The sequence below is a fragment of the Ambystoma mexicanum genome, chromosome 8 (genome assembly GCF_040938575.1).
Source record: "Ambystoma mexicanum isolate Mex_15411 chromosome 8, UKY_AmexF1_1, whole genome shotgun sequence".
NCBI classification, from domain to species: domain Eukaryota; kingdom Metazoa; phylum Chordata; class Amphibia; order Caudata; family Ambystomatidae; genus Ambystoma; species Ambystoma mexicanum.
The window spans coordinates 1,126,696,395-1,126,713,020 of NC_090929.1; the positions used below are offsets into that span (position 1 = coordinate 1,126,696,395).

General features: G+C 45.5%; 1 protein-coding gene across 2 annotated transcripts in view; it reads left to right on the forward strand.

Annotated features, from left to right (window-relative positions):
• The window catches only part of ARHGAP22 (Rho GTPase activating protein 22), a 986,960-nt gene that overhangs the window by 318,279 nt on the left and 652,055 nt on the right, over positions 1-16,626 (forward strand). For both annotated transcript variants that reach the window (XM_069611165.1, XM_069611166.1), the window contains exon 2: positions 62-264. In XM_069611165.1, coding sequence (XP_069467266.1) covers positions 62-264 — 203 coding nt within the window. The remainder of the gene's footprint in view (positions 1-61; positions 265-16,626) is intronic.

Here is a 16,626-nt window from a genome sequence, read left to right on the forward strand (position 1 = left end):
CTCAGGTTTTTCCAGCTCGTGTTGACCGCTGACCTTTATTCTTCCCCCTATTGGTTTGCAGCACGATCGAAGAGTTTGGTGATGGGGGATCACAGCAGCTCGTTCTCCAGCCGCGTGCCCTCTCCGAGCCCCACAGACCGTGTGGTGAAGTCAGGATGGCTGAAAAAGCAGAGGAACATCATGAAGAACTGGCAGCAGCGATGGTTCGTGCTGCGGGGGGACCAGCTCTACTACTACAAGGACGAGGATGAAACCAAGCCTCAGGTAGGAAGGCATCTAAAATGGGTGTTCGAGAGCGTGGGCCTGGGCTGTACATAGGTTCTTCTGGACACATCTCAGTAAGGGGAGGACTTGGGAAGGACACGCAAAAGCTAGTCAGGAGCTGCTGGTAGGGGCTTCAGAGCATGCTCCTGAATACCACAACATTATCAAGGACTACATGAGGTGGGACTTTAGATGATGCTACGAGGATGCAAGCATTAGCATCAGAACATGCACAGGCGGGTGCAGGTAGGGGTGTCAAAGCAGACCCCTGAACACCACAACACGATCAAGGACTACATGAGGTGGGACTTTAGATGATGCTAATGGGATGTAGGCATTAACATCAGAACATGCACAGGGGGGTGCAGGTAGGGGCGTCAGAGCAGGCCCCTGAACACCACAACACGATCAAGGACTACATGAGGTGGGACTTTAGATGATGCTAATGGGATGTAGGCATTAACATCAGAACATGCACAGGGGGGTGCAGGTAGGGGCGTCAGAGCAGGCCCCTGAACACCACAACACGATCAAGGACTACATGAGGTGGGACTTTAGATGATGCTAAGGGGATGCAGACATTAGCATCAGAACATGCACAGGGCCTGCAGGTAGGGGCTTCAGAGCAGGCCCCTGAACACACAACACGATCAAGGACTACATGAGGTGGGACTTTAGATGATGCTAAGGGGATGCAGGCATTAGCATCAGAACATGCACAGGGGGGTGCAGGTAGGGGCGTCAGAGCAGGCCCCTGAACACACAACACGATCAAGGACTACATGAGGTGGGACTTTAGATGATGCTACGAGGATGCAGGCATTAGGATCAGTACATGCACAGGGGGGTGCAGGTAGGGGCGTCAGAGCAGGCCCCTGAACACACAACACGATCAAGGACTACATGAGGTGGGACATTAGATGATGCTAAGGGGATGCAGGCTTTAGCATCAGAACATGCACAGGGGGGTGCAGGTAGGGGCGTCAGAGCAGGCCCCTGAACACACAACACGATCAAGGACTACATGAGGTGGGACTTTAGATGATGCTACGAGGATGCAGGCATTAGCATCGGAACATGCACAGGTGGGTGCAGGTAGGGGCGTCAGAGCAGGCCCCTGAACACACAACACGATCAAGGACTACATGAGGTGGGACTTTAGATGATGCTACGAGGATGCAGGCATTAGCATCAGAACATGCACAGGGGGGTGCAGGTAGGGGCGTCAGAGCAGGCCCCTGAACACACAACACGATCAAGGACTACATGAGGTGGGACTTTAGATGATGCTACGAGGATGCAGGCATTAGCTTCGGAACATGCACAGGTGGGTGCAGGTAGGGGCGTCAGAGCAGGCCCCTGAACACACAACACGATCAAGGACTACATGAGGTGGGACTTTAGATGATGCTACAAGGATGCCGGCATTAGCATCAGAACATGCACAGGGGGGTGCAGGTAGGGGCGTCAGAGCAGGCCCCTGAACACACAACACGATCAAGGACTACATGAGGTGGGACTTTAGATGATGCTACAAGGATGCAGGCATTAGCATCAGAACATGCACAGGGGGGTGCAGGTAGGGGCGTCAGAGCAGGCCCCTGAACACACAACACGATCAAGGACTACATGAGGTGGGACTTTAGATGATGCTACGAGGATGCAGGCATTAGCATCAGAACATGCACAGGGGGGGTGCAGGTAGGGGCGTCAGAGCAGGCACCTGAACACCAGAACACGATCAAGGACTACATGAGGTGGGACTTTAGATGATGCTAAGGGGATGCAGGCATTAGCATCGGAACATGCACAGGGGGGGTGCGGGTAGGGGCATAAGAGCAGGCCCCTGAACACACAACACGATCAAGGACTACATGAGGTGGGACTTTAGTTAATGCTACGAGGATGCAGGCATTAGCATCAGAACATGCACAGGGGGGTGCAGGTAGGGGCGTCAGAGCAGGCCCCTGAACACACAACACGATCAAGGACTACATGAGGTGGGACTTTAGTTAATGCTACGAGGATGCAGGCATTAGCATCAGAACATGTCCAGGGGGTTGCAGCCAATACACCATGCTGAGGGGATGCAGGCAGGAGCGTCAAAGCATGCTCATAGGATTCAGGAACATGATCAAGGACTGTGGGATGGGTCATAAGATCATGCTTAGGGGATATAGGTATGAGTTTCAGATATGCAAAACACAAGGGGACCGGAATAACATTGTGTGTCCTCACATTCCCGTAGTCTACAAATATAAAATAGCGCCCTGAGAACCACCTAAATACATTCAAGAGAAACTCTCTGGGACCATGAGACCATTTCCACACGTATACATATTTTTTCCTCAATTATTTATTATCACAATATGGCATTGTTCTTTTTAAAAACCAACATCAAAACACATACATAATGTTTTTCTAAATAACATCCAATGAAAGTGCTCAAGGGGTTAATAAAGGGGGTAGTAATGTGCAATGTGCTAAAGTGCAAATTCAATTAACATCCTTTCAACAACATATTTCATGTTTCCAAACTGTATATGGCACAAATATTAGCATAAAATCGACCTGTCTCTTCTGAACAATTCCACTAATCAACCTAGTGCATATCCATTGTTGTGTTATGCCATCACTAGAGATTAAACAGTAGGTGACACTCTCTTAGTTCTCTGATCAACTTTAGACTCAGAAATGGTGGCTGTAATCTTCTCCATGGCTCAAATATTTCAGATTTTGGCCCACCACATGTTGAGGGAGGGAGCCTCTATCTTTCTCCAATATTGGGCAATAGTTATCTTAGCTGCTGTAAGCATGTGAGTGGATAGCACTGAATGGGGGGACCCAAGGGTGAAGACTTCTTGATCATCCACATCCCCCAACAGCACCACTAGTGGATCCAAGGGAAGCTGAATACCCACAATTTGTTGGATTAAGGTGATGACCTCTGCCCAATAGGGTTTGATAATAGGGCAATGCCGCCAGATATGAGCCATGGATCCGACCTCCACACACCCTCTCCAGAATGTGGGGAAACAAGCGGTTACATAACATGTAAGCGATCAGGTCTGAGATACAATCGGTAGATAATATTATAAGTATTTTCTAATATGTTGGTACACGTAGATGCCCTAGAGGCCCTCCTCCAAATAGTTTCCCATGATGTAGAAATCGTGCGACCCAAATATTTCTCCCAGCTTTTCATATATGCCTCTGTCTCCTCCCCTGCATCCGTGACCAGAAGCTTGTATATATTGAAGACCTTATGTATGACAAGAGAGATTAAGAGAGACCAACTTCTCAAAGGACCTTTGGTCCCTACCTCCCCCTTCCATAGTCTCAGGGTGGGACACCCAATGTCTGAGCGGAACATAATGGAATCTCTCAGATACAGGTAAAGTAAAAGCCGTTTTACAATGCTCGAAGGTGGGAGTGGTTCCACCCTCGTATAGTGGACCCAGGTCCCATAATCCACCCTGCCACCAATTAAGAAAATCTCTGATGGCCAAACCCGAGATGAACAGAGGGTTATGAAAGACGGGTGTCAGCGGTAAAGGATGGGTGGTGAGTTAATATTTATGATTTGCCCAGTCCCAGTAGGTTAACGTGGTAAGGGTGGAGGATAGAAAGGAGCACCTAGGGGGCGACACTTGGATGAGAACCAAGGCAGAGAGGTTAAATGAATGCTAAGACATGCCTGCTCAAATTCCATCCAGCACTTAGCTGGCTGAGCACTCTAAAAAGTCGGGTATAACAGATATTTGAGCCGCCAATAGGTACTGATGTATGTTGGGCACCGCTATACCACCCTGTTGCTTTGGACTTTCCCTGACAGACAAAATCCCAGAGCCTAGATAGCAGAGTTTTAAGACTGGGAGAAGAGAGCAACATCGGGAGGGCTAGAAAAGCGTACAGTAATCGAGGCAGTACATTCATTTTAATGGCAGTGCATCTACCAAACCAGGATATCTCGGTACGCTTCCACCGCTGCAGGTCTTGATACAGTTCACGGAGGGGAGCCGGAAAATTGCGATTAAAAAGGGTATCATGACAATGGATAAGGTAAACTCCCAAGTATTTAGGATTATCTTCCTACCATCTGAATGGATAGGCACTTTGTAAGGCAAGGAGCACCGCTCGGGGCATGGAAATATTAAGAGCGGACGATTTTGCATAGCTAATGGCATACCCAGAGACCCCTCGAAAAAAACATCCAGTTCTGCAGTCATCGCAGGGAGAGTGGACACTGGTTTAGTCAATATGAAGATGATATCATCTGAGCACATGTATAGCCAAGAGTTTGAGCGTTAATGCAAAAAGAAGTGGAGATAGGGGCCAACCCTGGTGTGTACCTCGATGAACAAGGATCAGGACAGAAAGTCTAGAATTCATTTTGAATGACGCAGATGGACAAGCAACATTTGCAAGGATTAATTTTACGAAATTGGGGCCAAAACCAAAAGCTTTTAAAACAACTATGTTTAGATAGGACCAGCTAATGCTGTTGAAAGCCTTAATTGTGTCAAGCGACAAGAGAGCCATCAGAATCTTCTTTTTCTTCTTCTCAGTACCAATTCACAGCATTGATTACCCTTCGGATGTTAGCCTGGGCCTGATGGTCAAGGACAAAGCATGGTTGGTCCTGGCCCACCATTTTGGGAAGCAAAGAGGCAAGACGGCAAGCTAAAACTTTAGAATAAATGCATGCATCGTAGTTCAGAACAGCTTTGGGGCTAAATGCTTAACAGTCTTGTGGGTCATTTCCAGGCTTAAGAAATTAACACTAAAATATTAAAGCAAGGGTTCTTTCTTATTTTTAAATACAATAATATTTGATAACTTACTTGTTTCTTTGAAAACACAACTGAAATCATAAAACTGGCGATGAGGCAAGATAGACCTTTATCAATCACCAAAAGTACATAAAGACAAGGAAAAGTATCAAACAATTATCAAAACAACCAAACAAAACATTAAGCAGAGTGCCACAGCGCCACAGCTTTTTTGTCTGATTTAAGCAAACTAAGCATAAAATGGAGGCAATGGCTCAAACTGTTCACCAACTACATTGAAGCCATGCATGTTGCAAAATGTTCAATACAAAGAAAAAGCAATACTACTAGACAACCTTGATACTGAAGGAAATAGAAAGCCGAGAACCTTTCACACGACGCACCACCAAATCCAGGGGATGGCTATAACATATACACAGAAGCAACCAAGATTTTAGACAGTCATTGGCAATGCCAACAGTTTGGGCTTCTGTGTAGATATGGGAAACGTATTTGCCAGGCATTGCCATAATGGTACTAATTGTCCATTAATACTAGCAGCTTCAAAATGGTGCGGTACCTGGGCATCTAATGGCAGTGCCTGGCAAATGGCCCTCTAATACCTATACACAGTAGTCGAAGTGTATGAAGAGAAGTAGTGGAACTATTTTCTCAACTGGCCTGCCCCCGCACTCCACAGACCCGATTCCCACGTCCCCTCCCATGCACAATGCACATGTTGAAAGTCCACATTTCAACTTGTTCCTACCCTTTTATTTTCAGACAAAACCATTCCGGAACAGTTTCTTTTTAAAATAAAAGTACAGGAACAATAAAACGTACTCAAAGAAAGTATAGGAGCACCCCTCCCAACCGCTCCCACCCACTTCACCCACTGCCTATAAACAAGCCAAAACTGTTGGCTTTGGAAGTCGTTGTTTTTAACATGACCTCAGTGAAGGACACCAATACGGCTTATAAATCAAATGGCTGAAGGCAGAACTGATTAAGACATTTTTATCAAACCAGTAGCATGTTTACAGCACTAATTAAACCATAATCTCTCAGAACACTGCTTTGAAAAACCCTGGCAGGCACTTAGAGTGCAAAGTTTGATTTTAAGCCATGATGAAGTTAGCTCAAAGAGATCTCAGGAGAGTGTTTTGGGCCAGGGGGGCAGGAAGTGGGTGGGAATGGCCATAGGAATTAGCATGGCAATGGGCAGTGAACGGGTTGGTAAATAGCCAAACAACACCTACAGGCATTGTGTCCCTCCTCATATGCCATCTCTTCCTAGCTGTACTCCACTGCATTAGTTTCGACTTATCAGTTACGCTAAAGCACCCCCTATTTGCTAAAACTAAACAGTTCAGAGGTAATGATAATGTAATTAACCACAGTTACATTTTCCAATGTTGTTGACTAACGTGGACATTGTATGTTGATAATGCACTGTTGAGATATGAAAATACAGGAGAAGATTCTACACTGGTGGAGGCCTAGCTTACTCGCCAAAAACAGCAAAATAAACACCTGCCAGACGCAAAGAAGGCAGAAGAAACTTGTCATCAATAGAGGTAAATGCTCTGTTGTGAAGAAATACAAACAGGCCTTTCGATAAGTGACTGTCAAGAAGATTCAATGAGTGAACAAACTACACAAATGGAAGCCAGAATGTCACACATCCGGCATTCCAATACACAAGGCAATTCAGAGGTCATGTTAATGTATGTTTCGGATACAACATGTGAGGACGCCGCCAAATTCTGCAAAAAGGAATAGCATAAAGCGGTAAGAAGAGATGAAAACACTTCAAGCACTGAAGAGGCATATCTGAAGGAAGACAACATAGTGCTGGCCATGCACCAACCCGAAGATAAAAGGTGAGTAAACCTTATTGTACAGTGATAATAAATGAGCAAGAAGATGGTCTACTAGTGGACTCTGGATCCCACCACACCATATTACCAATATTCATTCTAACAAATATTAAGATCAAGAAAGAATTACACCGTTCAAACCTTGTCAATTCAGGAGGGTATGGGGTTATGCCTACTATCATACACATAAAGCAAAATATACTTTAAAGTCTGCTTTGCATGTACAAGAGTTTATGCAACTGACAAAGAATGTTCATGTGAGGCTTGCATGAAGAGAGAGCTGTAAACATAAAAAAGAGTCCTATGTGGACAAGACCATGCAGGGCATAAATGCAGAAGACTTCAAAGATATCACGAAAATAAATCTTTGACAAATACATGGGCTATGTTAAAGGGTATATATACTGGTTACAACTCGGTGCAGTACCGATCAAACATGAAATGAGACTATTTCCTATTACTACTTGTCTCTGGGTTTTTGCTTTCCCCAAATGTCCAATAGTGAGATGGGCATGGGCAATCTCTAAAACAACGCTGCAGTGGCTTCCGCGAACAACAATTTGGGTATGAGGGGTTCCTTCATTGATGGTGTCTCCTCTGTATAATAATCCCTGCCTTAAGAAAAGGATGGAGTTGTCGCTCTCCAGGGTCTATGGTTATGTCACGACTGCTGGAGAGGTCAAACCCTATAGGCTCTGTAGTAGCAATGGATGAGTTAGAGGCTTCGTCACTTAGTTTTGTGAATTTTAGGGTCCCCCAGTTTGTGTCAACTAGGCCAAATCCCTCCTTCTGACACCATATGTAAGGATGCAGAAGGAGGAGAATGACACACAGGTGGCATAGTGGTTGCTATACACTTTTAGGAAAATAAAGAGGAAACCTTACTTTCCCTAACTCTAAGAGGGGTTTCCCTGCCTCAACTAAAAGGTGAATGGCTGTCAGAATGTCCATGTAAATCAATAGTCCACTGTCCTGTGTCAAAAACCCTACTTCTGTCCCTTACACCTAATACCTTAATACTAAATTAGAGATAAGGTAGGCCTTCTTGGCCCAGAAGAATGACTCCCTCTTTCTGGACTGGGGGTAGAAGTTAATTCCCATATATTTACATTTTCCTGGGGGAATGGTCCCCTTCTCCAGGTCAAAACACAAAAGGCAAAGTTCAAAACAGTGCTCCTCAGCAGGCACCCTGCCTATCTTGCAAAAGTTCAATACATCCAAGGGGAATGACTCCCTTCCCCTGGTTTTGGTTACCAGGTGAAAAACTCCCTTCACCTGGTATCTTGGCTTTAGCGTTTGTACAAATTTGGTTACTAGGAGAATACCTCCCCTCTCCTAGTATTGTGACAGTTCACGCAAACAGGGGGAATGATTTCTATGCCCTGGACTCTCTCTCACTTTAGTTTCACAGTTCACTATCACCAGGGGGAATGACTCCCCTCCCCTGGACCAAGTCCCATCTAGCCTTAACTGCACAGTTCTCAAATGTTCGAAGGGTCTCCTGACCCTGGGTTCTTCTCTTCTTTGATTGGACTCATTTGGTATCTCTCTTAACCAAGTACTGCGACAAGGAAGATGACTCATAACCTAACACAGTGACGCATACCAAACATATTTCAGTGTAGCACTTCAAAAAAGGGCTGGGCATAGATAATTTAGCTTATGTAGGAACACAGCAAAAACATCACGCACACACACACACACACACACACAAACACACACATGCACAGACAGACTGTGCACCAGACTCACCTTCTGCGGCTCTTGGGTTGACTGAATTCACAATGAAATGGCTGCTCTTTTGTAGGCCAAGCCCCTTGGTCTCCAAAAGCAAGGCACTCCACCCCTCACACATTCATTGAATCTGCCCTGGGGCAAATTGCCTTGTCCATTTATTAAGAGGTGACATTCCTCCTTTACTTGACCAGAGGGAGGAACATCTGGGTGTTTTTTGGTGGGAGAGTGATGGCTCATCCTTTGAAACAACTGGTGGCTTCCATAAATTGGCTCTCTTTCTTTATTTTATTTGATCTGTTTATTTTACTTTACCAAATTCCATACTTGTGCTTCTGGGCAGAACGCTTAAGGACCCAAAGCATGTCAATTGCCCTGTGTTGGTCAAACTATTGAGTCTTCCACCGTGTCATGGTGAGCATGAGCATGTTGAACCCCTACCAAGAAACACGGATGGCAAAGCCCTTCTGCTTTCCTCCATAGGGCCCCCAACAATGTTTGGGAGTGGTTATATTCCAGAAGTCCAAATTTGGCAATTTTCTTTTTTTAATGGGAAACAAAACCCCTACCGCAATATTGGACTTACCTTTCGGGCAAGAAACAAAGGCCCAGACATGAACTTGAGTATCCAGGATTAGTATTTAGAGGGAATACTGAGGAAATGAAGGAGGAGTTAGTACGCAGGTGGCTAGTGTACACAAAATCTCCATACAACCAATCAACTATGCACACACAGGACTAGAAATCTCCCCTGTACGCCTTGAAATTAGGAGAATCCAAACAGTAAACAATAGAATGCCCTTTTCCATCCATAATCACCGGGGCCCTTCTGCCAAGACTACTTACACGGTACTGAATAACCATGGCCCTCAAGAGATACATAATTGCAAAATGTACATGTGCACTAGATGCACAATTTAAGGGCCTTCAGCCTCCTCCAAGATCACACATTAATTGTGCAGCACTAATGTACAAACCTGAAATGGTGGGCAACATCATCATTGTGTGCTTTGTGTTACACAATCTGTGCATTAGGAAAGGATACATTTTCCTAATCCAATACGGGATAACCTACTGCATGACATTGGAGGAGAAGATAAAGAAGGGGTGCATGTTGGACGTTCTAAATGGGATAAACTTGATGGATGGGTCATCCGACTGGACCCTTTGGCACATTCATCATGTCATGGAAAGACACACCTGTCGTCTGTACATAGAGTGCACATACCTGATTTGCACCCTTGTGGTGTTGCCCCCTGGCTTCACCAAGCACCAATGTAATATTTATACAGGCCAGTTAACCAACTTTGAGATTAAATTGGGCTACATCATAAAAACCACAGTTGACAACATTGATGGCTTCTGTTGTGGTGTGTAGTCCTAGGTGGACCGCAACATAACATCGGAGGGCACGTAACACCAGGGTAAACTCCCACAGAATATCATCATCATTATCATTTCGCTTTATTTCGATAAAAAGGAATTTACCATAAAAGCCAACAAATACGTAACAAAAACAAATACAATCAATTTACAAAAGTAGTTTTGCATATTAACAAAAAATATGCATTCGGCCTATTAATTAGATTAAGAGCTAACTAACAGTACAGTATATATTTTAAAAATAACTATAGCCAATATCAATCCAGACCAAAGTGCTTCCGTGCGTACAATCCATGTTTTTATCTATTATGAGTGAGACGTCCATAAAAAAGAAGTAGTTATAACTCCAGGTCGGGCAATAGCTCTTCAACCCGTCGGGTGATGTGGACCGTTAGACACGTTATACAACACAATTATTGTTCTTATAAAAGAGGATTGTTCTGTTTTGTTCTTCTGTACCAGACCCAAATCAAAAACCAACCTGTTGTAAAAGTAGCCAAGAGAACCTTGGCACTTAGACAAAGCTCAAGGGCCCCAGCCACAGTTGTGACCTGTAGCTGATGAAAAAGATGCTTTAGTACATATTTCTAAGGTCCTTGTACATGAGGGCAAAAGAAACAGGAAGTGAACTCGATCTTCCCTGACCTCTGGGCAAAAGGACAGTCTGAGCTCACATTGGCATTACATTTTGATTTAACAGATGTAAATGGTAAAATGCCATAGCGAGCTTTAAGAAAAAGAGAGCGCATTACCTTCGGACTCATAACATCAAGATAGTCTTCGTAGCCCTGGACCTGTTTCAGGGCCCAGTAGCTACTGAACTGCAATGATGTATCTGATCTCCCTACTATTTCCTTCATCCTTTCCCCCTTAAGGACATGCAGAACTTTGGCTTTTGAGGTTGAATCAATAATCATGGGGTCGGCCCAAAGCTATTCAAGGTTCAGGAAGAGGAACTCTATCTTTACGTGCGTCACCCAGCGGAGTAATAATCCACCCTCCTAGGCCATTATGTCTTTTAGAGCTATCCGATATTTTAAAAGGTTCACATTTTGCCACATTCTAATCCAATACAGAAGCGGCTTCGCTCTGCATATTTGTCTAATAGACTGTAAATCCAGTTCCAAAAGTATCTGGAAAGTCGGGGCGCTTGTTGGAAGCCCCAGTATATTTCTAAGAAAACTGTTCTCTCCCACCGATAGATGTGTAACATTAGTCCACCCCCATAGTTCAGCGCCATAAACAGCAGCCTGTCTGGCCTGGGCATTACAGGCCTCTAGAGCCACGCAAACAGCACCACCCCCATGAAATTTAGCAAAGTTGGCTATAGAACTACCATATCTAGCCAGAGTCAACTCTGCCTTTTTGGATTGTTCACTCCAAGAACAGTTGTCATGCACACTTATACCCAGATAGTCATACTTATTTACCTGCTCAATCCGTGACCCATTTAGGGCCAGATTAAGCTTCAGACGCTTTTTCCCCCGGACGCCATTGAAAACCACAGCCTTGGTTTTATCAATGTTTTTTGTCAGGCCATTTCTGTTTCAAAAACTACAAAAAATCTCCAGCTGGTGCCGAAGTCCCCCCGGTGTCAGAGACAGGAGTATGGCATCATCGGCAAACATCAAAACCGGGATTTTATCATGAGCTAATGTAGGGACATCCATAGAGACAGAAGCTCAGAGAGAACACCCTTTATAAAGAAACAGAACAAAATGGGGGCCAAAACACATCCTTGGCGAACTCCTATCTCAACACTCACTAGATAATACCCCACCCATGCCATAATGCACCCTGGCCCCATTCTCGTTATTTAGTAACATAATGGCTCTAAGAAGGGGTCGGGGAATGCCCAGGTTTGACAATATGGTCCACAATCTAGCCCTAGGGACGGTGTCGAAGACTGTCCTAAAGTCAATAATGACCGAGTAAATATCCATTTTCTGTCAGAATCTGTTGTTGCCCCCCTCCCTTCCTCCTCACCTGTTTCCTCGGCAAAGATTTCTTCTGGGTCCTTCTTCTTTCTCCTAGCAATCCTCTGTTGGGTACTTCCTTTCCTTTCCTTCTTCTTGAGTACATAGGGTCTCTCTCCTCGGGATGCTACTCTGTCGGTAGGAAGATCCCCCAACAGAGTGGTCTCCCCTGGAGTAAGCCCAAAATTAACAGGGAAAACCTCCAGGCATAAAATCCCTGTGAGTCCAATTTACATGGTTTATTGTTGTAGGTATATTCGTAGAGGTAACAAAGAAGAAGCAGGACTTGCTGGAATGACTCCTTAGGTAAGAAGAATCCAAAAGATGCAGCTTCACAAAACACTCTGGAACCAGAGTCCAAACCGCAACAACAGAAAGAAAGGAAGCTAGTCTGAATGGGAGGAGTCCGTCCAGCCAGACAGGAGGGCTTGGGTAGCAGCAGGTTCCCGGAAAGCAGGAAACAGAGAATGCAAGGAAAGGGCCGAGCCGAGGCTGAAGGGTAGAAAATGAATCCCCACGGAACGGGAGACAGAAAAGTAGAAGGATGTAGAAAGGAATATGATAGAGGAAGATGAAAGGAAAGTAAACGCTTATGAGCCGCGCTTATAGAAAAAGAGAGAAAGCAGCACGAAGAAGGAGAAAGGGAGCAAGAAAGAAAGTACGAGGAATCCCAGCGGAAACGAAGGGCAGAGTGCCAGGAGGACAGAAGCTAGAAGGGCAGAAAGAAACACTTTATCACAAGCAATAAGGAGAAAGTGTGTAAGAACGGAAAGAATCCAAGGTGCAACGTGCAGGGGCACCGATGTTGTGACTGTATAAACCTGGCTGCGGCCATCTTAGAAAAACAACTAGATCGTTGCTAACGGAACAGTAGAAAATGTGATAGAACATCTAATTGCTCCGCCAGCTATCCCACAGCTTCCAAGAGGGCATGACATTTTCCTTAGCATGACCTACAAATCGCAGAGCAAACGGAACCTTAGTGACTGATCTACAGTACTGATACCCCTTTGAAATCCCACCTGGAGATGGTTTAAGGCACCAGTCTCAGCAACCCATGTTTCCAAGTGGACCAACAATGTTTTTGCATTCATTGTCCCCCCAGCATCAAGAAGGGAGATGGGCCTATAATAATGCATGTATCAATCTTGTCTGCTTTCTGGGAACTACTCCTATTCACACCCTGAGTAAATAGCCATTGATCGGCTCAGCTGGATCACATGTGCAAGTACCACAAAACTGAGTCTTTTTGTCTGCTATTATTGAGGATTTTATTCTGTATTTCGCAGGTGGCGCACCACCCTGGGAATCAGGAATTGTCCACCCATCTTTGTTGTTGGCTGCAAACACTGTCTCTATGCTTCGTGCTGCAGAGTGTGCATCTATTCCTCCATATTTTGAGGCCTAGGCTTCATGCAAATTCACTGCAGTCATTATGTGGTTTTCCTATAGGTTCTGATATTTTCTTTAGAGATTAGTAGTGGAAGAGGTTCCTTATATGTCCCCGTAGCTCCTTATGGTTAGTTGCGATAAAACGGTTGCAAGCGGGATCTTTGTTTGCTTGGCTTTCTTGCATTTCTGCATTTGGCTAATGTGAAGGAAATGCTTTTGACATTATGTACGTGTATATGTCCTCTATCTATAGAAAGGTGTAAGCATGTTCTTCGTGTAAATTTGTGTGTCTGCGTATCTTCGTGCAGGGATGAAAATGTGCTTCATGGCTAACGCTGCTATGTCATGTTGTCACTAGTGACGTCATCACAGCTGAACTTTGTTATCAGTCAACCTGATCCAGTGATGGGACACCTGTCTCTTCGAAGCCATCAGCTGGATGCGGTTTAAATGGTCATCTAAGAGAATATCTTTTTCCATATGTGGGATACACTGGCGCGCCTGGTGGTTGGCTGAACAGAGAGTTACATCTATCGTTTCTCAGTCTTCTGGCTGACATACGCATAGGGGACATGAAGTCCATTCCTGGGACCCTCTCTTCAGTCCCCCCTCTGGTCAACCTGCCAACCACTTCTCCAAACCTGTTCACCTTCATTTTCGGGAGCCACATTTTCATAACTCCCCCTAGTTGTCCATAAAATCTTGCATGGTCGCCCAAACTCCATGTCACATAACAACGATCTCCCCCAGGGGTGCCCCTAACCCATTTTCCCCAGTAGTCTCTGGAGTCGTCAGGTTCATCGAACACTACTCCAGTCGGGAACAGTGGACAACCGGTTATTTGTGCTCTCAGGGTATCTCGAGCTACTATTATTTTGTCATCTTCAGAAGATGTTTCTACCAGTATTTTCATGCCCACCGTCTTTTCGGTCCTTTTTCGGCATTATGTGATGCATATTCTGATGACGCAGAGTATCAGCAGCACTAGAACTAATGCTGCCAGTAAGGTCTTTAGTCCTTTGACCATCCATATTGGTATCCATGAAAAGATGTATGAAAACCAGCCCTCGTTGTTGCCTGTATCTTTTGCTTCTTCTTCCATTTTGGCATGCATTTGTGATAACCTGGTAAAGGGCTTCAGTGAGTGTTCCGTTGTTTTGGTCATTTGCGGGACCGAATGTACAGCAAGAAGACCCGATCTTGGCGCATACTCCTCCTTCCATGGCTGTGAGGAGTTCCAGAACATATGTATTCTGGAGGGCCATTAACCTTACTGCTTGGAGCTCTTCTTTTATAGTGTTGAAGCCATTGATGGTTGAGTTTATTGTTTGCATAAGCTCCCACCTCGTGATCTGGAGCCATTTTGCGTTCGTGAAGACCTTTACTGCAGGAACAATGGATGCAAAGAACATTTCCGCCCTGATGAACAATCTACGCTTGTGTGGTATCACATCTAGACAGTATTCCATTGCTGATGATATATAGTTTCCTCTCTTCACAATAGCTAGCTCTACAGATCTCTTCTTCCTTCTGTTAGAGTCCATTTTGGGAAAGCCGTCAATTTTGATGTCCTTCCATGGCACTACTAATGCTGGTGTGTTGATGTGTACCAATGAGCATACTCCTCCCCAGTTGGGTGCAGCTTGTCATATGCTTTAGATCCACAGGCCCAATAATGATGATCCATTAATACTGCTGTGCCAACTTTCATACCTGAAGCTGTTACTGTCTTCTTGCATTCCTTGTTTTCTCCAAACCTTATTGCACCGTCGTTCTGGAAACATAATGCTGCTCCTTTGAGTGGTGCTATGGGCATGGGCCCAGTCTCCTTCTCTATCCATGTTAGTAGCTTTGCACTTGTTCCACATTCTTTTTAGCATGTCTCATTCTCTTCTTGTACTGTATGACTGGAACTGTTAGGCGCGTATGTGCCTTGCTCCCCACCACTCCTCCTTTCCATCCTTCAGCTGTGTACACCTGATCATACACAAGCATTGGTGGTCTTTCCCAGAATCCTGGTTCTCCCCCTATTTCTGCTGGTCCCCTCTTGGGACAGGGCAATTCTTTCAATTTCGTGGTTCTCGTCCCTCCCTTCTGTAGGCCTCCTGGTTACGTATTTGATAGCCTGGTCCTTTTCCAGTAATTGCCCATCATGTCCAGTTTTTTACATAGCTGTCTTCAGAGGGGAAAGTTGTCTTAGACATCCACCTTAAGGTTGCCGTCTTCCGGGGGTGTGGCCTGGCCGCCATGGAGTAGGCTGTGTTCTCTGTGTGCTCCCTTCTATCCTTAAGTGATCCTGATGTACTAGACGTGTAATAGCTGAGGCTAGATGCTACAATTCTCTCCCCAGGACAGGAGGCTGTCGGAAGATGGGGAGCACATGTTGAGCGTCTATAGGCTCTGAAATATGCTGGTATGAAGGAGTTATGAGGATTCGGAACAAAGAAAGGTCCAGAGACGAGGAAACAAAATGGCAGAGGTCCGTAGACAAAGGAGGACACTACGGAGCGAATGGGGACAGTCACTGTGACTGAGACATACTCCTTTGGAACAGGAGCTGAGTGCTGGAACACTGTTACGCCCACGAAGCAGAGTAGCAGTCTGCCTCCAACGGACTTAAACGCTGTGAGCATGATGGGATACTTTGTTGCAAGCTGGGCATGCATACCGCAAAATACGGTGTTGCAGCCATAAACTGGAACCGAAAAGAAGTAACTGTAGTGCACTACAAGCTTGATGGGGAAAAGCCCAGACATGGAGCCCAGTTCGGCATTGAAAGGAAACGTGAGACACGGACGCCTTGGAAGACACAACATACGAGGCCAGAACAGCAGATGCCGGGGACGCACTGAGACAGGTTCCCCATTGGAAGTGAAACTGCAGCCCGGCCAGCGGGAAGCACAGCTGAGGCACTGCGGTCCACCTATTGTGACTGCGGCCCACTGGCACTGGGCATATGAAGCCGTGGCGCATGGAGACATTGAAACACGCGCACACAGCAGTCTCCAGCCCCGAAAAGTGTATGTGTGACTGGCATGCTACTCACGTCAGAGACATACCAGCAGGACTCTCGGGGATGGAGACAGTGATGAGGCCTGGCACATGGTAAGACCACGGGGGTTGAGGAGCAAGGTGCAGTAAGAGAGGACTGCAAGCTACTGACCAGGTGGAGGGCCAAAAGACGTCAAGACAGGCAGAGAGTGCCCGCCAGGACCGAACAAAAAC